A 27,383-nucleotide genomic window follows, 5' to 3' on the forward strand; every position below is an offset into this window, starting at 1 on the left:
TGCTGCTCTACTCTCTCTCTCTTCCTGTCTCTCATCTCTCCGAAGGTCTCCCTCATCTCCCTGCAGGTCTGTCGGCCGTGATCTTCAGTGGCCTCCTGTTCATTCATTCATTCATTCAGTCGTATTTATTGAGCGCTTACTGTGTGCAGAGCACTGGACTAAGCGCTTGGGAAGTACAAATTGGCAACATAGAGAGACGATCCCTACCCAACAGCGGGCTCACGGTCTAGAAGGGGGAGATGCTTTTGTCTCTCTCTCTGTCTCTGCCTCATCTCCTTGTGGGTCTCTCCAAGCAGCGTGGCCCAATGGAAAGAGCCCGGGCTTTGGAGTCAGAGGTCATGGGTTCAAATCCGGGCTCCGCCACTTGTCAGCTGGGTGACTTTGGGCAAGTCACTTCACTTCTCTGGGCCTCAGTTAACTCATGTAAGATGGGGATGTAAGACCGTGAGCCCCCCGTGGGGCAACCTGATCACCTTGTAACCTCCCCAGTGCTTAGAACAGTGCTTTGCACATAGTAAGCGTTTAATAAATGCCATTATTATTAACCTGTAGTGGCCTTCTCTCTCTGTCTCCCTGCAGATCTGAACACCACAACCTGCAGTGGCCTCTTATCTCTGTCTCATCTCCCTGTGGGACTCTCCCCCATGTCCTATGGTGTCCTCCGTTGTCCCTCTCTCCCCTTCCCCCCGTCTCTCCCTCTCTGTCTCTCTTCTCTCATCTCATGAAAGCAGCGTGGCTCAATGGAAAGAGCCCGGGCTTGGGAGTCCGAGGTCATGGGTTCGAATCCCGGCTCCGCCAGTTGTCAGCCGGGTGACTTCGGGCAAGTCACTTCACTTCTCTGGGCCTCATCTGGAAAATGGGGATGAAGACTGTGAGCCCCCCGTGGGACAACCTGATCACCTTGTATCCTCCCCAGCGCTTAGAGCAGTGCTTGGCACATAGTAAGCGCTTAACAGATGGCATCGTTATTATTATCTGTCTGTGGGCCTCTCCCCCACGACCTGCATTGGCCTCCTGTGAACCACCACGCCACCCGCAGTGATCCAGTGATGATCCCGAAACCGAATCTGCGCCGAGCACGGATGCCTTAACGACCCCGGGATGAAAAAGGGGAGCCTCCCTGCTCCCCCCGACTTACCTGTCACGTAGACGGCACGTTCACTAAGCGGGCTGCTTCCGGTACTGTTCACAGCCGTGACCCAAAATTCGTACTGCGTGTTGGGCAGCAGGTCAGTGATGGTGCAGTATGTTTCCTTGACTTTCACGGTAAATTCTGAAAAGGGACGGAAATTCTGCCCGCAGGGCCTTTGACTTGAAATGCAGTCAGTTTTCAGTCTGCTTTCATTCAATCATCATCATCATCAATCGTATTTATTGAGCTCTTACTATGTGCAGAGCACTGGACTAAGCGCTTGGGAAGTACAAATTGGCAACACATAGAGACAGTCCCTACCCAACAGTGGGCTCACAGTCTAAAAGGGGGAGACAGAGAACAGAACCAAACATACCAACAAAATAAAATAAATAGGATAGAAATGTACAAGTAAAATAAATAAATAAAGAGTAATAAATATGTACAACCATATATACATCTATACAGGTGCTGTGGGGAAGGGAAGGAGGTAAGATGGGGGGGATGGAGAGGGGGACGAGGGGGAGAGGAAGGATCGAGCGTTTACTGTGTACCGAGCGCTGTCCTAAGCGCTTGGGAGCAATAGAAGAGAAACATTCCCTGCCCCCAGTGAGCTTATAGTCTAGAGGGGGAGACAGACATTGACATCATAAATAAATAAATTCCAGATATGGGCATCAGGGTTGCACTTCAGCGTGCACTTTCCCAAGTGCTTAGTACAGTGCTTTACACACAGAAAGCGCCGTAATAAATATGACTGACTGAATGAACTGAAGTTCTAGGTCTCTTTGGTTTTGGATTTTTAACGCGCTTACTATGTTCCAGACACTAAGCGCCTGGGGCAGATACAACCTAATCATCATCATCATCAATTGTATTTATTGAGCACTTACTATGTGCAGAGCACTGTACTAAGCGCTTGGGAAGTACAAATTGGCAACATATAGAGATGGTCCCTACCCAACAGTGGGCTCACGGTCTAAAAGGGGGAGACAGAGAACAAAACCAAACGTACTAACAAAATAAAATAAATAGAATAGATATGTACAAATAAAATAAATAAATAGAGTAAAAAATATGTACAAACATATATACATCTATACAGGTGCTGTGGGGAAGGGAAGGAGGTAAGATGGGGGGGATGGAGAGGGGGACGAGGGGGAGAGGAAGGATCAAGCGTTTACTGTGTACCGAGCGCTGTCCTAAGCACTTGGGAGCAATAGAAGAGAAACATTCCCTGCCCCCAGTGAGCTTATAGTCTAGAGGGGGAGACAGATATTAACATAAATAAATAAATTATAGATCTGGGCATAAGGGTTGTACTTCAGCGTGCACTTTCCCAAGTGCTTAGTACAGTGCTTTGCACACAAAAAGCGCCCTAATAAATATGAATGAATGAATCGAAGCTCTAGGTCTCTTTTCTTTTGGATTTGTTAAGCGCTTACTATGTTCCAGACACTAAGCGCCTGGGGCAGATACAACCTAATCATCATCATCATCAATCGCATTTATTGAGCGCTTACTATGTGCAGAACACTGTACTAAGCGCTTGGGAAGTACAAATTGGCAACATAGACAGTCCCTACCCAACAGTGGGCTCACATAAAAGGGGGAGACAGAGAACAAAACCATACTAACAAAATAAAATAAATAGAATAGATATGTACAAATAAGATAAATAAATAGAGTAATAAATATGTACAAACATATAGACATATATACAGGTGCTGTGGGGAAGGGAAGGAGGTAAGATGGGGGGATGGAGAGGGGGGCGAGGGGGAGAGGAAGGAAGGGGCTCAAATCAGGTTGGACATAGTCCACATCCCACATTCATTCATTCAATCGTATTTATTGAGCGCTTACCGCGTGCAGAGCACTGTACTAAGCGCTTGGGAAGTACAAGTCGGCAACCTATAGAGACGGTCCCTACCCAACAACGGGCTCAGAGTCTAGAAGGGGGAGACAGACAACAAAGCAAAACATGTAGACAGGGGAGCACTTATTTATTGAGCACCTATCGGGTGCAGAGCACTGTACTAAGCACTTGGGAGAACAGATACATCCCCTGCCCACGGCGAGCTTGAAGTCTAGGAGGGGGGCCGGCGTTTTGCAGATGAGGAAACTGAGGCCCAGAGAAGTGAAGTGACTTGCCTAGGGTCATAATGAGTGCTTCAATCAATCAATCGTATTTATTGAGCGCTTACTATGTGCAGAGCACTGTAATGAGTGCTTCACAAATACTACTGTTATTATTATTTTTAATAATAATAATAATTATAGTGAGATCAATAAATACAACTGAATGAATGAATGCCTCTAGAAGCCTTCTCCCCTCACACTCCCAAGCCCGCAGTTTGCTCCCACAGGAAATGGCTCCATACATCATCATCATCATCAATCGTATTTATTGAGCGCTTACTATGTGCAGAGCACTGTACATTGCCCCCCGCGTCACCTTACCTGTGTTCCCCTTGTTCCCCGTGCCATCTGTCACGGGTTTGTAGCAGAGCTCGTAGCCTTCCACCGTGTCGTCGGAGAACAGACTCCAACACACCTTCACCGAAGACCCCGTGGCCGAGTTGGGGGCTTGGGGATTTATCACCGGAGCGGACGGGGCTGGGTGGGGGGAGAGAGGTAGCGTGGAGTCGTGAGCGCAAATCCTGCGGACACCCGCAGTGATGATAATAATCACTGGGGTACTCATTAAGCGCTTACTATGTGCCAGGCCCTGTTCTAAGCGCTGGGATAGATACAAGATAATCGGGGGGGACACCGTCTCTGTCCCACGTGGGGCTCACCGTCTCAGTCCCCGTTTGACAGGTGAGAGAACTGAGGCACAGAGAAGTGAAGCCATGGGTTCTAATTCTGGCTCTGCCATTTGTCTCCTGTCTGACCTTGGTTAAGTCAATTCACTTCTCTGTGCCTCAGTTATCATCTGGAGAATGGGGATTGAGACTGGGAGCCCCATGTGGGACAGCCTGATTACCTCTTATCTACCCCAGTGCTTAGAATAGTGCTCGGCACATAGTAAGCACTTAAATACCATTATTATTATTATTATTATTATCATTATTTATTACTCTATTTATTTTACCTGTACATATCTATTCTATTTATTTTATTTTGTTCGTATGTTTGGTTTTGTTCTCCGTCTCCCCCTTTTAGACTGTGAGCCCACTGTTGGGTAGGGACTGTCTCTATATGTTGCCAACTTGGACTTCCCAAGCGCTTAGTACAGTGCTCTGCACACAGTAAGTGCTCAATAAATACGATTGATTGATTGATTGAAGCGAATTGTCCAAGGTCACCCAGCAGACAAGTGGCGGAGGCGGGATTAGAACCCACAACCTTCTGGCTCCCAGGACCATGCTCTCTTCACTAGGCCGCGCTGCTAATGAACTGCGCTTACCGCTTCCAACCCCACTGCGGATAATAATAATAATGATGATGGCATTTGTTAAGCGCTTACTAAGTGCAAAGCACCGTTCTAAGCGCTGGGGAGGATTCAAAGGGATCAGGTCATCCCACGGGGGGCTCACAGTCTTCATCCCCATTTTACAGATGAGGTAGCTGAGGCCCAGAGAAGTTAAGTGACTTGCCCAAGGTCACCCAGCTGACAACTGGCGGAGCCGGGATTTGAACCCACGACCTCTGACTTCCAAGCCCGGGCTCTTTCCATTGAGCCACGCTGCTTCTCTTTGGGGGAGTTTCCTCGGTCGTCTAAAAGTCAACGCCCCCAAAATCAATCAATCGTATTTATTGAGCGCTTACTATGTGCAGAGCACTGTAGTAAGCGCTTGGGAAGTACAAATTGGCAACATATAGAGACAGTCCCGACCCAACAGTGGGCCATGTCCAACCATCTAAGGTGACCTGACCCCCAACTTCAATCGTCAGTTGATCGTATTTATTGAGCGCCTACTGTGTACGGAGCACTGTTCTAAGCACTTGGGAGAGGACAACAGAACATTATAACAAGCACTGAGCCTACGGTCTAGAGGGTGACAGACATTAATAGAAATAAATACAATTACGGATATGGACGTCAGGGCTGTGGGTCTGGGAGTGGGGATGAATAAGGGGAGCGAGGCAGGGTGACGCAGAAAGGAGCGGGAAAAGAGGAAGGCCTCCTCCAGGAGGCCTTCCCAGACTGAGCCCCTTCCTTCCTCTCCCCCTCGTCCCCCTCTCCATCCCCCCCCCACCTCCTTCCCTTCCCCACAGCACCTGCATATATGTATATATGTTTGTACATATTTATTACTCTATTTATTTTACTTGTACATATCCTATTTATTTTATTTTGTTAGTATGTTTGGTTTTGTTCTCCGTCTCCCCCTTTTAGACTGTGAGCCCGCTGTTGGGTAGGGACCGTCTCTATATGTTGCCAATTTGTACTTCCCAAGCGCTTAGTACAGTGCTCTGCACATAGTAAGCGCTCAATAAATACGATTGATGAGGAGGAGGAGGAAAGGAGGGCTTAGTCAGGGAAGGCCTCTTGGAGGAGACGGGCCTCCAATAAGGCTCTGAAATGTTTGTTTCAAGTCCTCCCTCTGGCCTGGAACTCTCTCCCCGCTGAAATCTGCCCGACCACCACTCTCTCTACCTTCCGAGCCCTCCAACAAATCCCGTCTCCTCCAAGAGGCCTTCCCTGACTACGCCCTCATCAATCGTATTTATCATCAATCGTATTTATTGAGCGCTTAAAGGAGCGCTTACGCCCTCCTTTCCCCCACTCCCCCTCGTCTCTGCAACCTCACCTTTGCGCTTGGATCTACGTCTCTTAGTCAATCGTATTTATTGAGCGGTTACTGTGTGCAGGGCACTGTACTAAGCGCTTGGGAAGTCCAAGTTGGCAACATATAGAGACGGTCCCGACCCAACAGTGGGCTCACAGTCTAAAGTACTTGATCTTCACCCAGCCTTGTACCCTGCCATTTCCCCTACTTCTAATTTCTTTTCAGGTCTGTCTCCCCCACCCCCAGACTGTAAGCCGCTTCTGGGCAGGGATCATAGCTAATCAATCAATCAGTCGTATTTATTGAGCGCCTACTGTGTGCAGAGCACTGTACTAAGCGCTTGGGAAGTCCAAGTTGGCAACATATAGAGACGGTCCCGACCCAACAGTGGGCTCACAGTCTAAAGTACTTGAGCTTCACCCAACCTTCAGCCCCGATCTATGTCTCTTAATCAATCAATCGTATTTATTGAGCACTTACTGTGTGCAGGGCACTGTACTAAGCGCTTGGGAAGTCCAAGTTGGCAACATATAGAGACGGTCCCGACCCAACAGTGGGCTCACAGTCTAAAGTACTTGAGCTTCACCCAACCTTCAGCCCCGATCTATGTCTCTTAATCAATCAATCGTATTTATTGAGCACTTACTGTGTGCAGGGCACTGTACTAAGCGCTTGGGAAGTCCAAGTTGGCAACATATAGAGACAGTCCCGACCCAACAGTGGGCTCACAGTCTAAAGTACTTGATCTTCACCTAACCTTGTACCCTGCCATTTCCCCTACTTCTAATTTCTTTTCAGGTCTGTCTCCCCCACCCCCAGACTGTAAGCCGCTTCTGGGCAGGGATCATAGCTAATCAATCAATCAGTCGTATTTATTGAGCGCCTACTGTGTGCAGAGCACTGTACTAAGCGCTTGGGAAGTACAAGTCGGCAACACATAGAGACGGTCCCTACCCAACGGCGGGCTCGCAGTCTAGAAGCTACCAACTCTACTGTCTTATACTTTCCCAATACTGAGCTCTGCCCACCGTAAATGCTCAATAAATACCCTCGATGGATTGATTGATTGAGGTACCCAACAATAAGTACTTGGAAGCATGGCGGAATGGCTCGAACCCGGGCCTGGGAGTAAGAAGGTCAAGCAGCGTGGCTCAGTGGAAAGAGCCCGGGCATCGGAGTCGGAGGTCACGGGCTCAAATCCCGGCTCCGCCAACTGTCAGCTGTGTGACTCTGGGCAAGTCACTTCACTTCTCTGTGCCTCAGTGACCTCATCTGTAAAATGGGGATTAAGACTGTGAGCCCCCCAAGGGACAACCTGATCTCCTTGTAACTCCCCAGCGCTTAGAACAGTGCTTTGCACATAGTAAGCGCTTAATAAATGCCATCATCATTATTATTATTATTATTCTAATCCCGGCTCCGCCACTTGTCTGTTGCGTGAACTTGGGCAAGTCACTTAACTCCTCTGGGCCTCAGTTCCCTCATCTGTCAAATGGGGATTGAGACTGTGAACCCCAGGTGGGACAGGGACTGTGTCCAACCTGATATGCTTGTATTCAGTGCTTAGTACAGAGCCGTTACCTAGTAAGTACTTAATAAATACTACTATTACTATTTCTATTACATTAACAATTAAATTTTATCATAATATATTAATAATATTAATATTATTAATTAATATTAATATTATAATTAATTATATTATAATTATACTATATAATATCATATTATGCAATTATATATATTATATAATATAATGTATTATAATATATAATATAACATGATATATTTATATACATATAGAATGATGTAATATAATATAACATAATATAATATATATTATATTATATAATATATATTATATAATATACATTATATTATATATTGTATTGTATTATGATTAATTAATTAATATTAATATTGATATTAATAATATTATTAATAATTAAATATTTTGTGCATAGTAAGTGCGTAAATTCACCCCAGTGCTTAGTACAGTGCCGTTACCTAGTAAGTACTTAATAAATGCTACTATTACTATTTCTATTATATTAATAATTAAATATTATGATATTCTGTACATAGTAAGTGCGTAACAAATACCATTCTTATGATTAATATTTCTACAATAATAATACAAATTCCCACAATGGCCATTTCCCCAAGGGCAAGCACCGCCCGCCCTTTTCACCCCCGGGGGACAGAGGCTACCTGTGAGCGTGTGAAAGGCGTCCATCAGCTGCTCGACCTCAGAGAAATCAATCGTTTGGTCTCTGAAATCGGGGCGGGCCGAAAACTCCACCTCGGTTCTCGTCTTCAGGAATTCTCCTAGTCTGCGGGTTCGAAGGAAAACCCAGCGTTGGGATGCCCGGAGCCACCTCACCTCCAAGACCCCGGCTGGAATCCGGGCTGGTGGTGGGAGGGAGAGGGTCCAGCCTTTGAAGTAGTGACCCTACAGTGTAACCCAACAGATGGGCCAAACAGGGCTCTCATTATTACTCTATTTATTTATTTTACTTGTCCATATCTATTCTACTTATTTTATTTTGTTAGTACATTTGGTTTTGTTCTCCGTCTCCCCCTTTTCGACTGTGAGCCCACTGTTGGGTAGGGACTGTCTCTATATGTTCCCAACTTGTACTTCCCAAGCTCTTAGTACAGTGCTCTGCACAAAGTAAGCGCTTAATACATACGATTGATGGATTATTATTTTTTTCCGTATATTTCTAATGATCTTTGTTAAGGGCTTTCTATGTGCCAGGCCCTGTGTTAAGCGCTGGGAGCTAGTCCCTGTCCCACACGGGGCCCCCCGTTTTAGAGATGAGGTAACTGAGGCACAGAGAATAATAATTATCATGGTATTTGTTCAGCTCCTACTATGCGCCAGTCACTGTACTAAGCGCTGGGATGGATATGAGCAAATCGGGTTAGGCACAGTCCCCGTCTCGCATTCATTCATTCATTCCGTCGTATTTATTGAGCGCTTATTGTGTGCAGAGCACTGGACTAAGCGCTTGGGAAGTCCAAGTCGGCAACATATAGAGACGGTCCCTACCCAACAATGGGCTCACAGCCTAGAAGGGGGAGACGGGTGTCCTACATGGGGCTCACGGTCTCAACTCCCATTTTACAGGTGAGGCAGTTGAGGCCCAGAAAAGTGAAGTGACGTCCCCACGGTCACACGGCCGACAAGTGGCGATGTCGGAATTAGAACTCAGGTCCTCACTCTATCCACTACACCACACTGCTTCTCTGCTGTGCTGTCCTAGGGCTTGGATGCCAGATCGGGATGGATTTCTAGATTAATTTCAAACCATTTGCACTGAGAACGCTTTAGGAAAAACTTAACAATTTCGGGTTTTGGGGTGATTTCACCCTTCTTGAAAGGAAACCCAGACCTGCGGCGACACCCTGATCACCGTGTAACCTCCCCAGCGCTTAGAACAGTGCTTTGCACATAGTAAGCGCTTAATAAATGCTATAAAAAAATCCGGTAAAGTCAGATATAACCCTACAAATCTTCCCCTCGATAGAACCCTGGTTGCCTGGGTTGGCGTTTAAGATACTCACTTGAAAGAAGAAATCCCTGGAAGGCAATTGTTTTACAACAGGGCATACAGAATCAAAAGACACGAGCCTCATTATTACCTGTCAGCCATAACAACTGCATCCTGGGAAGAGGAAAAAGAGATTTTGAGTCCAAAAAGGGGCTCCTTTGGACGAATTCGGGTTGTTTACCCAAACCAAACGGCATTAGATTAATTTTCATTCAGTCCGCAAGCTTGCTGGGGACAGGGAAAATGTCTACCAACTCCCAAGCACTTAGTACAGCGCTCTGCACCCAGGAGGGGCTCGATAAATACAATTAATCGATTTGTTCCAGCTGAGAGCAGTTTGAACTCAAAGCCACAGGCGTGTGCTGGTCCATGATGGAGTCATCCTTTCCCAGGCATTGAATTAACCGCGGGTTCCGCTCCCGGCTGAACTCAGTTTCCCCAGGGAAACACCACCTGTTCCTTAGTTTGGGGAAAGGCTTTTCCCACTACAATTCCAATCTGGAACAGGAGCCTCCGAAGGGGGAGATGGGGAGGCTGTTTGGGATAGGATGGAAAACCTGCTTGAGTTTTTAATCGGGGGTTTGGGAAAAGGCTTTTCCCACTACAATTCCGATCTGGAACAGGAGCCTCCGAAGGGGGAGATGGGGAGGCTGTTTGGGATAGGATGGAAAACCTGCTTGAGTTTTTAATCGGGGGGTGAAAATTGGCGGAATGACTAGGGCTTAGCGTATTATTGGTTTTAATGGTGTCTGTTAAGTATTCACTCTGTGCCAGGCACTGTTCTACAAGATTTCCGTTTGGACGCGGTCCCTGCCCCCCGTGGGGCTCACAGTCTTCACCCCCATTTTACAGACGAGGGAACTGAGGCCCAGAGAAGTGAAGCGACTTGCCAGAGGTCACTCAGCAGGCAAGCGATAGAGCCGTGATTAGAACCCAGGTCCTTCTGGCTCTCAGGCCCAAGCTCTATCCACTGGGCCATGCTTATTATCACTATAATTATTATTACTATTATCATTATTATTATATTGATTAAGCATTTCCTATGTACCAAATACTGGGGTAGATACAAATTAATCAGGTGAGACACAGTCCCTGTCGCACGTGGGGCTCGCAGTCTAAGCCTACAACCGATGACGAGGGCCAACGATTTTGAGGTGGGGGAGGAAAGAGGGGGCTCCATTCAGGGGAAAAAGGGGACAGGCTTAAGTGCTTAGCACAGTGCTTTGCACATAGAAAGCACTCAGTAAATGCGATCGAATGAACCAGCTTCTGTACTTCCTCCTTCTTGAGTTTAATAAAGTTCTTGAGTTGGGAATAATAATAATAATGGCATTTGTTAAGCGTTTATTATGTGCCAAGCACTGTTCGAAGCGCCGGGGAAGATACAAGGTAATCAGGTTGTCCCACGTGGGGCTCACATGCTTAATCCCCGTTTTACAGATGAGGGAACTGAGGCCCAGAGACGTTGCCCAAAGTCACACAGCTAAGTGGCGGAGCCGGGATTAGAACTCATGACCTCTGACTCCCAAGCCCGTAACCACGCTGCCTCTCCAAAGTTCCCCGAGTTGGGGATGTGGAGAGTGGTCTGAGGGTTTCCCTCCACCGACAGCTGACTCTGCTTTGGATCAAGCGCTTAGTACAGTGCTCTGCACACAGTAAGCGCTCAATAAATACGACTGATGACGATCCCTAGAGTTACTCGGCAACAGAGACCACCCCCTCGAGAAGCGGCGCGGCTCAGTGGAAAGAGCCTGGGCTTTGGAGTCAGCGGTCATGGGTTCGAATCCCGGCCCCGCCACATGTCTGCCGTGTGACTTTGGGCAAGTCACTTCACTTCCCTCCAGCCAAAAGGGGAATGGCAAACAGTTGATTCATTCATTTAATCGTATTTATTGGGCGCTTACTGTGTGCGGAGCAGTGCCTGCTATTATGACTGGAGAAGCAGCGTGGCTCAGTGGTAAGAGCCCGGGCTTTGGAGTCAGCGGTCATGGGTTCGAATCCTGGCCCCGCCACATGTCTGCCGTGTGACTTTGGGCAAGTCACTTCTCTGGGCCTCAGTTACCTCATCTGGAAAATGGGGATTAAGACTGTGAGCCTCCCGTGGGACAACTTGATCACCTCGTATCCCCTCCCACGGCGCGTAGAACAGTGCTGTGCACATAGTAAGCGCTTAACAAATGCCAATCATCGTTATTATTATTATTATCTGCCCCCTCCCGACACCCCCGCGCCCCGGAGTCTTGTTTACCTTGATGAAATCCACCTTCTCTTGGTGGCAGATTTCCTCAGTGGTCTCCATCAGTTCCTTGCAGGTGTCCAGGTTTTCTCCACAACTGACCAACTGGCCGTACAACGCTTCCAGCTTCTCTCTCTTCTCTTCGCCCAGGGCTTGTATCTTCTCTTCGTATTTCTGGGCGAGCGCCTCTAAGACCTCGTTGTAATGCACCTCGAAGTCCTGCTCCTGCCGCCCAAAATTCTCCTGCGGAACAGGGTTTCGAACTCGCCTTACATCCCCGTGCCCCGTCGGTCCTCGAACCTTCAGGCAAGCGCGACGGACGGTACCGGGGGTGCTGGATTATGTGTATATGTTTGTACGTATTTATTACTCTATTTATTTTATTTGTACGTATCTATTCTATTTATTTTATTTTGTGAGGATGTTTGGTTTTGTCCTCTGTCTCCCCCTTTTAGACTGTGAGCCCACTGTTGGGTAGGGACTGTCTCTATATGTTGCCAATTGGTACTTCCCAAGCGCTTAGTACAGTGCTCTGCACATAGTAAGCGCTCAATAAATACGATTGATGATGGATCCGCTCGGAGTCTCAGGTCATCCATTCATTCATTCATTCAATCGTATTTATTGAGCGCTTACTGTGTGCAGAGCACTGGACTAAGCGCTTGGGAAGTACAAGCTGGCAACATCTAGAGACGGTCCCTTCCCGACGGCGGGCTCACAGTCTAGAAGGGGGAGACAGACAACAAAACTCAACATAATAACAAAATAAAATAAATCGAATAAATATCATCATCATCATCATCATCAATCGTATTTATTGAGCGCTTACTATGTGCAGAGCACTGTACTAAGCGCTTGGGAAGTACAAATTGGCAACACATAGAGACAGTCCCTACCCAACAGTGGGCTCACAGTCTAAAAGGGGGAGACAGAGAACCAAACCAAACATACTAACAAAATAAAATAAATCGAATAAATATCATCATCATCATCATCATCAATCGTATTTATTGAGCGCTTACTATGTGCAGAGCACTGTACTAAGCGCTTGGGAAGTACAAATTGGCAACATACAGAGACAGTCCCTACCCAACAGTGGGCTCACAGTCTAAAAGGGGGAGACAGAGAACAAAACCAAACATACTAACAAAATAAAATAAATAGAATAGATATGTACAAATAAAATAAATAAATAAATAGAGTAAAAAATACGTACAAACATATATACATATATACAGGTGAAATATGTACAAATAAACTAAATAAATAGAGGTCAGCCCTCCCACACGCGTCTGGCTCGGGCGAGAGCTTAGAAACCCCCGCCCTGGGCTCTGGGGAACTTTGCCAACCCACCGGGCCTCCGAGCTGCCAGGGAGGGTGGGGGTAATAATAATAATTGTGGTTTTTGTTAGGCGCTTACTGTGGGCCAGGCACCGTACTAAGCGCTGGGGTGGAGACAAGCAAATCGGGTCGGACACAGTCCCAGTCCTATGGGGGCTCACGGTCTCAACTTCCATTTCACAGGTGAGGTAACTGAGGCCCAGTACGCGCCCCCCCAAAGCATCCCCTCACCTCCACCGTGATGAAAACTTCCTCCAAGTGGCTTGCGAAATTTTCCATCTGCGCAATCTGCTCTTCCAGCCTGTCCACGTTCCTGTAGACTTCGTCCTGTCGGGAAGAACCCCCCCTTTGAGCCCCCGAAAGGGGAAGGGGGAGACGGGAGGAGGGAAGGCCGACTTACCTTGGCGCTCTCAATGGCGTCGGCGAGCTGGGCGACCTCGTGCTCCTTGTGCTCGCCCAGCGCCACCTCGACGGGCCGGACTGGGGTCCGGCAGGTGACGCAGAAAACGTCTTCGGCCTCCTCTTCGTCGTCTTCCTCCGGGATGACGTAGCACTCGAAGTCTTCGCCGGACCGGCCCCGGAGATACCGATACACGTCCCGCGGCGGCCGGGGTCTGCCCGGGGACCCTCGGCCGCCGCGGCCCCCCACCCCCTCGCCTTCTTCTTCCCCTTCCGAGGGGTCCGCCCAGTAGTCCTGTTCTTCGGGGGGCGGCCAGTGAGCCTGAGGACCGGCCGCCCCGGCCCCGAGCGGGAGGCCGGCCTCGTCCCCGTCCAGGCCGCGCGTCCAAGCCGGCTCCTCCGCTTCCCTCCGGCTGTCGCTGGAGGGGGGCTCCGGGCCCCCCTCTCCGTCCTCTCGGTCTCGCGTCATCTCTTGACCCCTCTGGGGCCCAGCCGGCTTTTCCGGGAAGAATTTCGGTCTGTCTTGGGAATCGTAGAGATCCATGTGGTAGAAAGTGAGGCCTCCAGGCCGGACGTCACCCGCGGGGTCCACAGACGCCTCCCCGCCCAACCGGAGGGTCGAGCCGGCCGCCTCTTCCTCCTCCTCCTCCGCCGCCTCCTCTATCATGGATCCCAGAGTCCAGGGGGATGAGACGCTTCTCGGAGCGGGTCCTGGAGCGGGAGGACATCATCATCATCATCATCATCAATCGTATTTATTGAGCGCTTACTATGGGCAGAGCACTGTACTAAGCGCTTGGGAAGTACAAATTGGCAACATATAGAGACGGTCCCTACCCAACAGTGGGCTCAGATATTCTCTCCAAGTGTTGCCGGGCCTCTTTGCCCCCACTCCCATTCATTCAGTCGTATTTATTGAGCGCTTACCATGTGCAGAGCACTGTACTAAGCGCTTGGGAAGTACAAATTGGCAACATATGGAGACAGTCCCTACCCAACAGTGGGCTCAGATATTCTCTCCAAGTGTTGCCGGGCCTCTTTGCCCCCACTCCCATTCATTCAGTCGTATTTATTGAGCGCTTACCGTGGGTACCAAGGGGAGACTGTGGGGGCTGCAGGAGCTGAAGGGGCAACCAGGGCCCCCCCGTGACCATCATCATCATCAATGCGGTACTTGTTAAGCGCTTACGATCGGCCAAGCAGTAGGCCGATCGCTAGGGTAGATCCGATCAAATCGGATCCAACTCGGTCTGTCCCCCATCCTGCCCCTCTGCCCGCCTTGGGCCGGCCATCACGCCTCCAGGCCTGGAATCAATCAATCCATCAATCGTTTTATTGAGCGCTTACTGTGTGCAGAGCACTGTACTAAGCGCTTGGGAAGTACAAGTTGGCAACGTATAGAGACAGCCCCTACCCAACGGCGGGCTCACGGTCTAAAAGGGGGAGACAGAGAACAAAACCAAACATACTAACCAAAAGTCTGAAGGGCCTGGGTTCTAATCCCGGCTCTGCCAAGCGTCTGTCGGGTGACCTTGGGCAAGTCACTTCACTTCTCTGGGCCTCAGTTCCCTCATCTGGAAAATGGGGATGAAGAGTGTGAGCCCCACGTGCGATTACCTTCTATCTACTCCAGTGCTTACGGCAATGCCCGGCACAGAGTAAGCACTTCAGTACCATAATTATTATTATTATTAAGATGGCAAACCTTCTTGTTCCAAACAAACCAACCCAATCAAATTCATTCATTCATTCAATCGTATTTATTGAGCGCTTACTGTGTGCAGGGCACGGTACTAAGCGCTTGGGAAGTACAAGAAGAGAAGCAGCGTGGCTCAGTGGAAAGAGCACGGGCTTTGGAGTCAGAGGTCATGGGTTCGAATCCCCACTCTGCCACATGTCTGCTGTGTGATCTTGGGCAAGTCACTTCACTTCTCCGGGCCTCAGTTACCTCATCTGTAAAATGGGGATTAAGACTGTGAGCCCCACATGGGACAACCTGATCACCCTCCCCAGCGCTTAGAACAGTGCTTTGCACATAGTAAGCGCTTAATAAATGCCAATTATTATTATTATTATTATTATCATTATTATTATTATTATTATTATTACAAGTCGGCAACATATAGAGACGGTCCCTACCTGACAACGGGCTCACAGTCTAGAAGGGGGAGACAGACAACAAAGCAAAACATGGAGACGGGTGTCAGAACCACCAGAATAAATAGAATTATAGCTATATGCACATCATTAATCATCAATCGTATTTATTGAGCGCTTACTATGTGCAGAGCACTGTACTAAGCGCTTGGTAAAATAGAGCAGTGAATATGTACAAGTAAAATAAATAGAGTAATAAATCTACAAATGTATACAAGTACTGTCGGGGGGAAGGAGGTAGGGCAGAGGGTGGGGGCGACGGGGAGGAGGAGAGGAAAAAGGGGGCTCAGTCTGGGAAGGCCTCCTGGAGGAGGTGAGCTCTCAGGAGGGCTTTGAAGGGAGGAAGAGAGCGAGATTGGCGGATGTGCAGAGGGAGGGAATTCCGGGCCAGGGGAAGGACGTGGGCCGGGCGAGAACGAGGCCCATCGAGGAGGTGAGCGGCGGCAGAGGAGCGGAGGGTGCGGGCTGGGCTGGGGAAGGAGAGAAGGGAGGTGAGGGAGGAGGGGGCGAGGGGATGGACAGCCTTGAAGCCCAGGGTGAGGCTTCAATCTCACTCATCCTATCTCCCTCCATGTCCCCCTGCTCCCTGTGGGGTGCCACACCTCCAACAGGGAACACCTTGTTCCAAACCCTGGGGGAGATCCAATCTTCTTCTTCTTAATAGCATTTATTAAGCGCTTACTATGTGCAAAGCACTGTTCTAAGCGCTGATCCAATCGGATCAGATCCACCTCAGCCCATGTCCCACCATGCCTCTCCGCTTCCCACATCACCTCGCCTCCAAGAGGGCAAACCTCCTTGTCTGCTGCCTGACGGCAGGGCAGGGAGACGGCAGGCCTTGTAAGCACCCCTGGGCACGGAAGGAAGGTACTGAGGAAGTAGAACCGGGACGGAAAATTCCCGCTGGAAATCCCCGGCATTCCTGGGGCTGGTGGCCTTCATGGCCCGAGACTAATAATAATAACAACAATAATAATAATAAAAACTGTGGTATTTGTTAAGTGCTTACCACATGCCAGACACTATCAGGCAGAAACTCCTCACCCTGGGCTTCAAGGCTGTCCATCCCCTCGCCCCCTCCTACCTCACCTCCCTTCTCTCCTTCTCCAGCCCAGTCCGCGCCCTCCGCTCCTCCGCTGCAAATCTCCTCACCGTGCCTCGTTCTCGCCTGTCCCGCCATCGACCCCCGGCCCACGTCATCCCCCGGGCCTGGAATGCCCTCCCTCCCCACAAACTTCAAGCTAGCTCTCTTCCTCCCTTCAAAGCCCTACTGAGAGCTCACCTCCTCCAGGAGGCCTTCCCACACTGACCCCCTTCCTTCCTCTCCCCCTCGTCCCCCTCTCCATCCCCCCCATCTTACCTCCTTCCCTTCCCCACAGCGCCTGTATATATGTATATATGTTTGTACATATTTATTACTCTATTTATTTTACTTGTACATATCTATTCTATTTATTTTATTTTGTTAGTAGGTTTGGTTTTGTTCTCTGTCTCCCCCTTTTAGACTGTGAGCCCACTGCTGGGTAGGGACTGTCTCTATATGTTACCAACCTGTACTTCCCAAGCGCTTAGTACAGTGCTCTGCACACAGTAAGCGCTCAATAAATACGATTGATGATGATGATGATGTTGGTGGGGGTCACTGTGGAGCCTGGACTCTTGCCCTGGAGGGCAACACGGGGCTGAGAAATCCTCTCCAGCTCGGCTGGCCCCCTCAGGTTGGGGCTCCTTGCAGGGAGTAGGGTGGATGTCGGTGGTGTTGTTGCCAATTTGTACTTCCCAAGCGCTTAGTACGGTGCTCTGCACATAGTAAGCGCTCGATAAATACGATTGATGATGATGATGATGATGATGGAGGCTCCTTTCGTGGAAGATGGCGGAGGTCAGTGGAGGCTTCATACCCACTGGCCTCGAATTCTCCCCACTGCCCCAGACCCGTGGTGGGCATCCTTGGTGGACGACTGCCACCGGACCGTGGCCACGGTCTCAGCCTGGGGAAACCGGGAGCTTCCTCCTCCACCTGCCCAGTGTGGAAGCACAAGAGGTCTGGGCCTTGCATTTGCTCCTTCCCATTCAGACCGTCCCCTCTGAGCCTCTAGGCCCGCTTGACTGTCTCCTAGCCATCTTAAGCAATAATAATAATAATTACAGCGTTCGCTAAGCGCTGACACGGTACCAAGCGCTGGGGTGGGTACAATCAAAACGGGTTGGACGCAGTCCTTGTCTCACGTGGGGCTCCACGGGTGAGGTAACTGAGGCCCAGAGGAGTACCCAAGGTCACCCAGGAGATAAGTGGCAGAGCCAGGACTAGAACCCATGACCTTCGGACTCCTAGTCCCATGCTTTATTCACGATTAACCGCGGTGACTAGAGTCGCTAGAAATGGTGGAACGTGACAGGCCTTTAAGGCCGGACTCCATCTTGTCTGGCCAAGCCGCCATTTCCGCAAAACGGGCACCTCACGGGGGGTCTCCTCCTCCGTTTCCCCTGTCCAGATGTCCGCCTTATCGGGAAATCTGGCCTGTCAGGGGTTTGAGAAAGGATGGAGCCGATCTTCCCACAGCAAGGTCAAAGACCCCTGGCCACCAGACCCCTATAACGAGGAGAACCAGGCAGGGCCAAGCAGTGAGCTGAGTAGAAATGGCCCGCTGTTTCTCTTAAGAGCGTTTACACCCCGTATTGTGCCCTTGGGTCACGTGCGAACCTCGGATGCTCGACCAGCTATGTAGAAAGAAACTCTTGTATTGCGTGGAGTTGAGCTAATTTTAATAATTGTGGCATTTGTTAAGTGCTTACTAGGTGCCAGGCGCTGTACTAAGCGCTGGAGTGGATACAGACAGATCTGGTTTGGACCCCGTCCCTGTCCCGTGTGGGGCTGGCAGTCTCAAGCCCCATTTTCCAGATGAGGTAACTGAGGCCCGGAGAAGTGAAGTGACCTGCCCGAGGTCACACAGCAGACCGCCAAGCTAGCTCTCTTCCTCCCTTCAAGGCCCTACTGAGAGCTCACCTCCTCCAGGAGGCCTTCCCTGACTGAGCCCCTTCCTTCCTCTCCCCCTCGTCCCCCTCTCCATCCCCCCCATCTTACCTCCTTCCCTTCTGTGCTCAGCGCTTAGAACAGTGCTTTGCACATAGTAAGCGCTTAACAAATGCCGATTATTATTATTATTCCCCACAGCACCTGTGTACATATTTATTACTCTATTTATTTATTTATTTATTTTACTTGTACATATCTATTCTATTTATTTTATTTTGTTAGTATGTTTGGTTTTGTTCTCTGTCTCCCCCTTTTAGACTGTGAGCCTACTGTTGGGTAGGGACCGTCTCTATACGTTGCCAACTTGTACTTCCCAAGCACTTAGTCCAGTGCTCTGCACACAGTAAGCGCTCAATAAATACGATTGATTGATTGATTAATTGATTCCTCCCTTCAAGGCCCTACTGAGAGCTCACATCCAGGAGGCCTTCCCTGACTGAGCCCCTTCCTTCCTCTCCCTCTCCATCCCCTCATCTTACCTCCTTCCCTTCCCCACAGCACCGGTGTATATGTATATATGTTTGTACATATTTATTACTCTATTTACTTTACTTGTACATATCTATTCTACTTATTTTATTTTGTTAGTCTGTTTGGTTTTGTTCTCTGTCTCCCCCTTTTAGACTGTGAGCCCACTGTTGGGTAGGGACCGTCTCTATATGTTGCCAACTTGTACTTCCCAAGCGCTTAGTACAGTGCTCTGCACACAGTAAGCGCTCAATAAATACGATTGATTGATTGATTGGAGGGGCCGGGATTAGAACTCATGACTCTGATTCCCAGGCCCGGGCTCTATCCGTTACGCCATGCTGATTCTCACTGGCCTTGACCATTCATTCAATCGTATTTATTGAGCGCTTATGATGTGCAGAGCACTGTACTAAGCGCTTGTACTAAGAGAACCTCTCCCTACTAGCGCCTGTAGAAATAAACTTTTCTCTGACAAACCCGCTTAAACACACCGCAGGGTCCGTGAGGTTTCCTTCCACTCCTAAGTTGTAGACGGAGCAAGGGCCCGAGACTCAGAAGGTCATGAGTTCTAATCCCAGCCCCGCCACTTGCCTGCTGTGTGACCTTGGGCAAGTCACTTCACTTCTCTGGGACTCGGTCCCCTCATCTGGAAAATGGGGATTGAGAGCGGGAGCCCCACGGGGGACGGGGACTGTGTCCAACCTTTTTGCTTGTATCCAGTGCTTGGCACATAGTAAGCGCTTGAGAACTACTGCAGTTATTATTATTATTATTACCTCCCAGGAGCCCACGTACCATCAGCAAAACAAAGTCCCCAGCCCTTTCCCAACCATGGTGGCTTTTCCAGCGCTTAGAACAGTGTTTTGCACATAGTAAGCGCTTAACAAATGCCATTATTATTGTTATTATTATTATTATTATTATTATTATTTTCTGACTTCCATGCTGGCTGGAATCTCTCTTTTTCAAATAGCATTCGTTAAGTGCTTACTACGTGTCAAGCACTGTACAAAGCACTGGGGCGGATACAAGCTAATCCGGTTGGACGCAGTCCCAGTCCCACATGGGGCTCACCCGAACTCAATCCCCATTTTCCAGATGAAGTCAATGAGGCAGGGCCAGGGCTAGGAAGAAGAATTTCCTCTCTGCCTTTAACCGTTTCTTCTGAATTTCCTCTTCGTCTCCTTCCTCCTCTGGAATCAACTGGTCTTCGGCTGATGGCATCGGCCATCAGTGACCAACAAGTCACTCGTAAATTAATCTCTGCCTCTCCGCAGGGTTCCCAGCCCCATTTACCCTTCACCTCGTCCCCTATTCTGGTTGTGTTGGGAGTCTGGCAAAAACCTCGATAATTTTTTAAAAATAGTATTTGTTCAGCGCTTACTACGTGCCAGGCACTGGACTAAGCACAGAAGTAGTAATAATAATAATAATGATAATAATAATGATGGCATTAATGATGCTTACTATGTTCTAAGTGCTGGGGAGGTTACAAGGTGATCAGGTTGCCCCACGGGGGGCTCACAGTCTTAATCCCCATTTTACAGATGAGGGAACCGAGGCCCAGAGAAGTGAAGTGATTCGCCTGAAGTCACACAGCTGACCAGTGGCAGAGTTGGGATTTGAACCCATGACCTCTGACTCCAAACCCCGTGCACTTTCCACTGAGCCATACAGTAATTATGGTATTTATTAAGTGCTTGCTATGTGCCAGGCACTGTACTAAGCGCTGGGGTGGATAGAAGCAAATCGAGTTGGACACAGTCCCTTGTCCCATGTGGGACAGGCTCAGTCCCCACTTTACACATGAGGTAACTGAGACCCAGAGAAGTGAAGTGACTTGCCCAAAGGTCACACAGCAGACAAGTGGCAGAGCCAGGATTAGAACCCATGACCTTCTGACTCCCACACTGGTGCTCTGCCCACTATGCCATGCTGCTTCTCTTAGATGCAAGAAATCAGGTTGGACACAGCCAGTGTCCCACATAATAATAATAATAATAATGATGATGATGGCATTTATTAAGCGCTTACTATGTGCCAAGCACTGTTCTAAGCACTGGGGAGGATACAAGGTGATCAGGTTGTCCCACGGGGGGGCTCACAGTCTTCATCCCCGTTTGACAGATGAGGGAACTGAGGCACAGAGAACTGTACTAAGTGCTTGGGAGGGGACAATTTAACAATAGAAGACACATTCCCTGCCCACAGTGAGCTTACAGTCTAGAGGAAATGAGGGGACTAATAATAGAGCCACACATGGGGCTCTACAGTGTATTGTGTCTGCTTACTGTTCTACTGTAATAATAATAATGGCATTTATTAAGCACTTACTATGTGCAAAGCACTGTTTTAAGCGCTGGGGAGGTTACAAGGTGATGGGGTTGTCCCACGGGGGGCTCACAGTCTTCAACCTCATTTTCCAGACGAGGGAACCGAGGCCCGGAGAAGTGAAGTGACTCGCCCGAAGTCACCCAGCTGACCAGCGGCAGAGCCGGGATTCGAACCCATGCCCTCTGACTCCAAAGCCCGGGCTCTTTCCACCGAGCCACGCTGCCCCTCTACCGTCCTCTCCCAAGCACTTAATACAGCGCTCCGCACCTCGGAAGCGCTCGATAAATACGACTGACCGGCTGACTGGTAATCTCCATTTTACAAACGAGGTCACGGTGGCCCAGGAGAGTGAAGTGACTGGCCCAAGGTCACCCAGCAGACAAGCGGCGGACCTGGGATTCGAACCCAGGTCCTTCTGACTCCCAGCCCCGGACTCTAGTCACTAGGCCACGCTGCTTTCTCGACTGGCAGAGGGGACTAGAAATTCAGAGTCCGAGCGGTCAACTGAAATCCGCCTGTGGCTGAACAAGTCACCTAACCTCTCTCTCCTGTCTCCACTTCTGGATCACAATCATCGTCATCGTCATCAGTCGTATTTATTGAGCGCTTACTGTGTGCAGAGCACTGGACTAAGCGCTTGGGAAGTCCAAGTTGGCAACATATGGAGACAGTCCCTACCCAACAGTGGGCTCACAGTCTAAAAGGGGGAGACAAAACCAAACATACTAACAAAATAAAATAAATAGAATAAATATGTACAAGCAAAATAAATAGAGTAATAAATATGTACAAACATATATCCATATATACAGGTGTTGTGGGGAAGGGAAGGAGGTAAGATGGGGGGGATGGAGAGGGGGACGAGGGCACTGGTTAAGCACTATGTGCCAGACACTGTACAAAACGCTGGGGTTGATACCAGCTCATCAGGTTAATCACAGTCCCTTTCGGTCAATCAGGTATTGAGCACTTACTATGTGCAGAGCACTGTACTAAGCGCTTGGGAAGTACAAATTGGCAACATATAGAGACAGTCCCTACCCAACAGTGGGCTCACAGTCGAAAAGGGGGAGACAAAACCAAACATACTAACAAAATAAAATAAATAGAATAAATATGTACAAGCAAAATAAATAGAGTAATAAATATGTACAAACATATATCCATATATACAGGTGTTGTGGGGAAGGGAAGGAGGTAAGATGGGGGGGATGGAGAGGGGGACGAGGGCACTGGTTAAGCACTATGTGCCAGACACTGTACAAAACGCTGGGGTTGATACCAGCTCATCAGGTTAATCACAGTCCCTTTCGGTCAATCAGGTACTGAGCACTTACTATGTGCAGAGCACTGTACTAAGCACTTGGGAAGTACAAATTGGCAACATATGGAGACAGTCCCTACCCAACAGTGGGCTCACAGTCGAAAAGGGGGAGACAAAACCAAGCATACTAACAAAATAAAATAAATAGAACAAATATGTACAAGCAAAATAAATAGAGTAATAAATATGTACAAACATATATCCATATATACAGGTGTTGTGGGGAAGGGAAGGAGGTAAGATGGGGGGGATGGAGAGGGGGACGAGGGCACTGGTTAAGCACTATGTGCCAGACACTGTACAAAACGCTGGGGTTGATACAAGCTCATCAGGTTAATCACAGTCCCTTTCGGTCAATCAGGTACTGAGCACTTACTATGTGCAGAGCACTCGACGGAGCCCTTTCCCGCATGAGGTTCACAGTCTTCATCCCCATTTTATAGATCCGGTAACTGAGGCACAGAGAAGTGAAGTGACTCGTCCAAGGACACCCAGCAGACGAGCGCAGAGCCGGGATTAGAACCCAGGTCCCCTGATTGCCAGGCCTGTGTACTTTCCACTAGGCCACCCCGTTTCCTGTTGGGGCTCTTTGGGAATACAGCCCGAGTTATATCGATCAATCATATTGATTGATTGATTTATTGCGGCCCGAGGGCTGCAGCCTGGACCTGGCTGCCGGAAGGACCCGGGTTCTAATCCCGGCTCCGCCGCTTTGTCTGCTGTATGACCTTGGGCGAGTCGCTTCCCTTCTCTGGGCCTCGGTTCCCTCATCTGCAAAATGGGGATTCAGACTGGTGAGCCCTGTACAAATCAGGAGGCCTTCCCAGACTGATCCCCATCCTTCCTCTCCCCCTCGTCCCCCTCTCCATCCCCCCATCTTACCTCCTTCCCTTCCCCACAGCACCCGTATATATGTATATATGTTTGAACATATTTATTACTCTATTTATTTATTTTACTCGTACATAGCTATCCTATTTATTTTATTTTGTTAGTATGTTTGGTTTTGTTCTCTGTCTCCCCCTTTTAGACTGCGATCCCACTGTTGGGTAGGGACTGTCTCTATATGTTGCCAATTTGTTCTTCCCAAGCACTTAGTACAGTGCTCTGCACATAGTAAGCGCTCAATAAATACGATTGATGATGATGATAATGAAATCAGGGCTAGGAAGAAGAATTTCCTCTCTGCCTTTAACCGTTTCCTCTTGGTCTCCTTCCTCCTCTGGTCTTCAGCCGATGGCATCGAATAATCCGACCGCTCACTCAGTGACCGACAAGTCACGCGGAAATTCGCCTCTGCCTCTCCGCAGCATTCCTAGCCCCATTTACCCTTCCCCTATTCTGGTTGTGTTGGAAGTCTGGCAAAAACCTCCATAATTTTTTAAAAATAATATTTGTTCAGAGTTTACCACGTGCTTGGCATAAGAGAAGCAGCGTGGCTCGGCGGAAACAGCCCAGGCTTTGGAGTCAGAGGTCATGGGTTCAAATCCCGGCTCCGCCAGTCAGCTATGTGACTTTGGGCCAGTCGCTTAACTTCTCCGTGCCTCAGTTACCTCATCTGGAATGTGGGGATTAAGACTGTGAGCCCCCCGTGGGATAACCTGATCAACTTGTAACCTCCCCAGCGCTCAGAGCAGTGCTTTGCACATAGTAAGCACTTAATAAATGCCATTATTATTATAGTAAGCACTTAATACCACTCTAAAATATATATATATTTTATATATATAAAACAGAAACAGAAAGGGTGGAATAATTGGAGAATGGTATGTGCTTTGGTCATAGACCTCCTGCCTTCTGGCGATCCTTTGCTTTCATATTGAATGCCCCAGAGAAGCAGCGTGGCCTAGTCACTAGAGCCCGGGCCAAGAGTCAGAGGGTCCTGGGTTCTAATTCCAGCTCTGCCACTTGATGATGATGGTATTTGTTAAGCGCTTACTACGTGCAAAGCCCTGTTCTAAGCGCTGGGGAGGTTACAAGGTGATCAGGTTGTCCCACGGGGGGCTCACAGTTTTCATCCCCATTTTACAGATGAGGGAACTGAGGCCCAGAGAAGTGAAGTGACTTGCCCAAAGTCACACAGCTGACAGTTGGCGCAGCCGGGATTTGAACCCATGACCTCTGACTCCAAAGCCTGGGCTCTTTCCGCCGAGCCACACCGCTTCTCTTATGCCAGGCACAAGGTCAACTCTGGACAAATATTATTTTGAAAAAATTAGGGAGGTTTTTGCCAGACTTCCAACACAACCAGAATAGGGGAAGAGGTGAAGGGCAAATGGGGCTAGGAACCCTGTGGAGGGGCAGAGGCTAATTTACACGTGACTTGTCGGTCACTGAGTGAGTGGTCGGATTTTGAACCCATGACCTCTGACTCCAAAGCCCGGGCTCTTTCCAGTGAGCCACTTGTCCGCTGTGGGACCTCAGGCAAATCACCGCACTTCTCCGGGCCTCAGTTCCCTCGTCGGTGAAATGGGGATGACAACTGCGAGCCCCACGTGGGACATGGACTGTGTCCAACCTATTATCCAAGCGCTTAGCACAGTGCCTGGCACGCAGTAAGCGCTTAACAAATACCATTAAAAAAAAGGCTGCAGGAGTTGTAGAAAACGTCCGTAATTTGGTAACGCGTATAAAACAACTTGAAACATTTCTAGAAGGGACCCCTGGGCTTACTGTTCTCACCCAGGTGGGCTGAAAAGAGCCTTTTTTTCCATCTCCCATTTTGGCAGGAATACCAAGAAAATCCATCAACTTCCACCTCTCCACCCTGATATTCTGAGAACGCGACCCTCCGGCATTATGACTATGATTATTCTGCATCCCATGTTAAGGAGTGCACTGTATTTCAAACATCCTGAAAATATTTTGTCCGTATTTCCCCTTCCTACCTGCTCCCCAAGCGTGGCTAGCGCAAAGCAGTCTAATTGTTTCCGGAAGAGAAGTATCCCAGCAAATGTCCAAAGAAGAGAGGAAGCCTCTTTCCCCATTTTCCCTAATTCGGCAGTGCCCGGTAACACATTTACGATTCCCGCTGACCCTTTCCTCCCTTAAATCGTCACCGTCGTCAATCGCATTTCTTGAGCGCTTACTGCGTGCAGAGCACTGTACTAAGCGCTTGGGAAGTACAAGTTGGCCACATATAGAGACGGTCCCTACCCCACAGTGGGCTCACAGTTTTAATGAAGCTTTCGGCTAACGCGGTTTGCCGCAAGGATCGCGCACGTCGCTCGGTCTCCATGATCTGAAATGGGTTAGGGACTGGCTCGAAACTTGCCTTCCAGTTTAAGAATCCGTCCTCTCTTCTTCCAGTTCAGGGGGGCACCAAATCCGGGCTGGAAAACCCCCCCAAAATCAACGGAAAAATAGGAATTTTCAGGCCAGCTTTCGGACTGGGGCTACTGGTTTCGGCCCCCAGGCGAAACCCTAGATGGCCTCTTCCCTCAAATAGCAACATGCCTGCCGTGAGCAAAGGAAGTAAATTTAGACAACCCTCCCACCCCAGCGGCTACACATCTGCTCAAGTGTCACCGGGCAAAATGTCACACGCCGCTAAAGGGGATTTGAAATCATCAAGCGTATTTATTGAGCGCTTACTGTGTGCAGGGCACTGTACTAAGCGCTTGAAGCGCATCCCTCTGTGTATGTGTGTGTGTGTTTGTGTATGTGTGTGTACAGCCTGAGGCCTTTCAAATATCATAAGCGGAGTGACTAGAGAAGCAGCGTGGCTCAGCGGAAAGAGCCCCGGCTTTGGAGTAGGAGGTCATGGGTTCGAATCCCGGCTCCGCCACATGTGGGCAGGTCACTTCACTTCTCTGGGCCTCAGTTCCCTCATCTGTAAAATGGGGATTAAGACTGGGAGCCCCACGTGGGACAACTTGATCACCTTGTATTCCCCCTCCCCAGCACTTAGAACAGTGCCCTGCACATAGTAAGCGCTTAACGATTGATTGATTGATTCCTCCCTTCAAAGCCCTCCTGAGAGCTCCCCTCCTCCAGGAGGCCTTCCCACACTGAGCCCCCTTTTTCTCTCCTCCTCCCCCTCCCCTCAGCCCTTGTATAGATCTGTGCTCTATTTTACTTGCACCTATTTACTATTCTATTTATTTTGTCAATGACCTGCATCTAGCTTTAATTGTCTTTATTCTGAGGACTTGACCCCCGTCCGCATGTTCTGTTTTGTCGTCTGCCTCCCCCCTTCTAGCCTGGGAGCCCGCTGTTGGGTAGGGACCGTCTCTAGATGCTGCCGACTTGGGCTTCCCCAGCGCTTAGCCCAGTGCTCTGCACACAGTCAGTCAGTCAGCGCTCAATAAATACGATGGAATGAATGAATGATCATCATCATCATCAGTCGTATTTATTGAGCGCTTACTACGTGCAGAGCACTGGACTAAGCGCTTGGGAAGTACAAGTTGGCAACACATAGAGACGGTCCCTACCCAACAGTGGGCTCACAGTCTAAAAGGGGGAGACGGAGAACAAAACCAAACATACCAACAAAATAAAATAAATAGAATAAACAGCTTTGACCCCGCGCCCCCTCAGCCTGCCCACGGCCGCAGGCCCCGCCCCCGGACGGCCGGTCCCGCCCCATCTTCAGCCCCGCCCACATCACTAGGCCCCGCCCCTTCTTCGGGCCCCGCCCTGGGCACCAGGCCCCGC

General features: G+C 49.1%; 1 protein-coding gene across 1 annotated transcript in view; it reads right to left on the reverse strand.

Annotated features, from left to right (window-relative positions):
• Window positions 1-27,383, reverse strand: part of FSD2 (fibronectin type III and SPRY domain containing 2) — a 43,119-nt gene that overhangs the window by 13,358 nt on the left and 2,378 nt on the right. The window contains exons 7-15 of the mRNA XM_038767011.1: window positions 26,222-26,237; window positions 25,999-26,119; window positions 13,403-14,112; window positions 13,234-13,329; window positions 11,674-11,904; window positions 9,517-9,539; window positions 8,080-8,201; window positions 3,593-3,748; window positions 1,139-1,273 (exon numbers count right to left, since the gene is read on the reverse strand). Coding sequence (XP_038622939.1) covers window positions 1,139-1,273; window positions 3,593-3,748; window positions 8,080-8,201; window positions 9,517-9,539; window positions 11,674-11,904; window positions 13,234-13,329; window positions 13,403-14,112; window positions 25,999-26,119; window positions 26,222-26,237 — 1,610 coding nt within the window. The remainder of the gene's footprint in view (window positions 1-1,138; window positions 1,274-3,592; window positions 3,749-8,079; window positions 8,202-9,516; window positions 9,540-11,673; window positions 11,905-13,233; window positions 13,330-13,402; window positions 14,113-25,998; window positions 26,120-26,221; window positions 26,238-27,383) is intronic.

This window comes from Tachyglossus aculeatus, chromosome 26 (genome assembly GCF_015852505.1).
Source record: "Tachyglossus aculeatus isolate mTacAcu1 chromosome 26, mTacAcu1.pri, whole genome shotgun sequence".
In the NCBI taxonomy this organism is placed as follows: domain Eukaryota; kingdom Metazoa; phylum Chordata; class Mammalia; order Monotremata; family Tachyglossidae; genus Tachyglossus; species Tachyglossus aculeatus.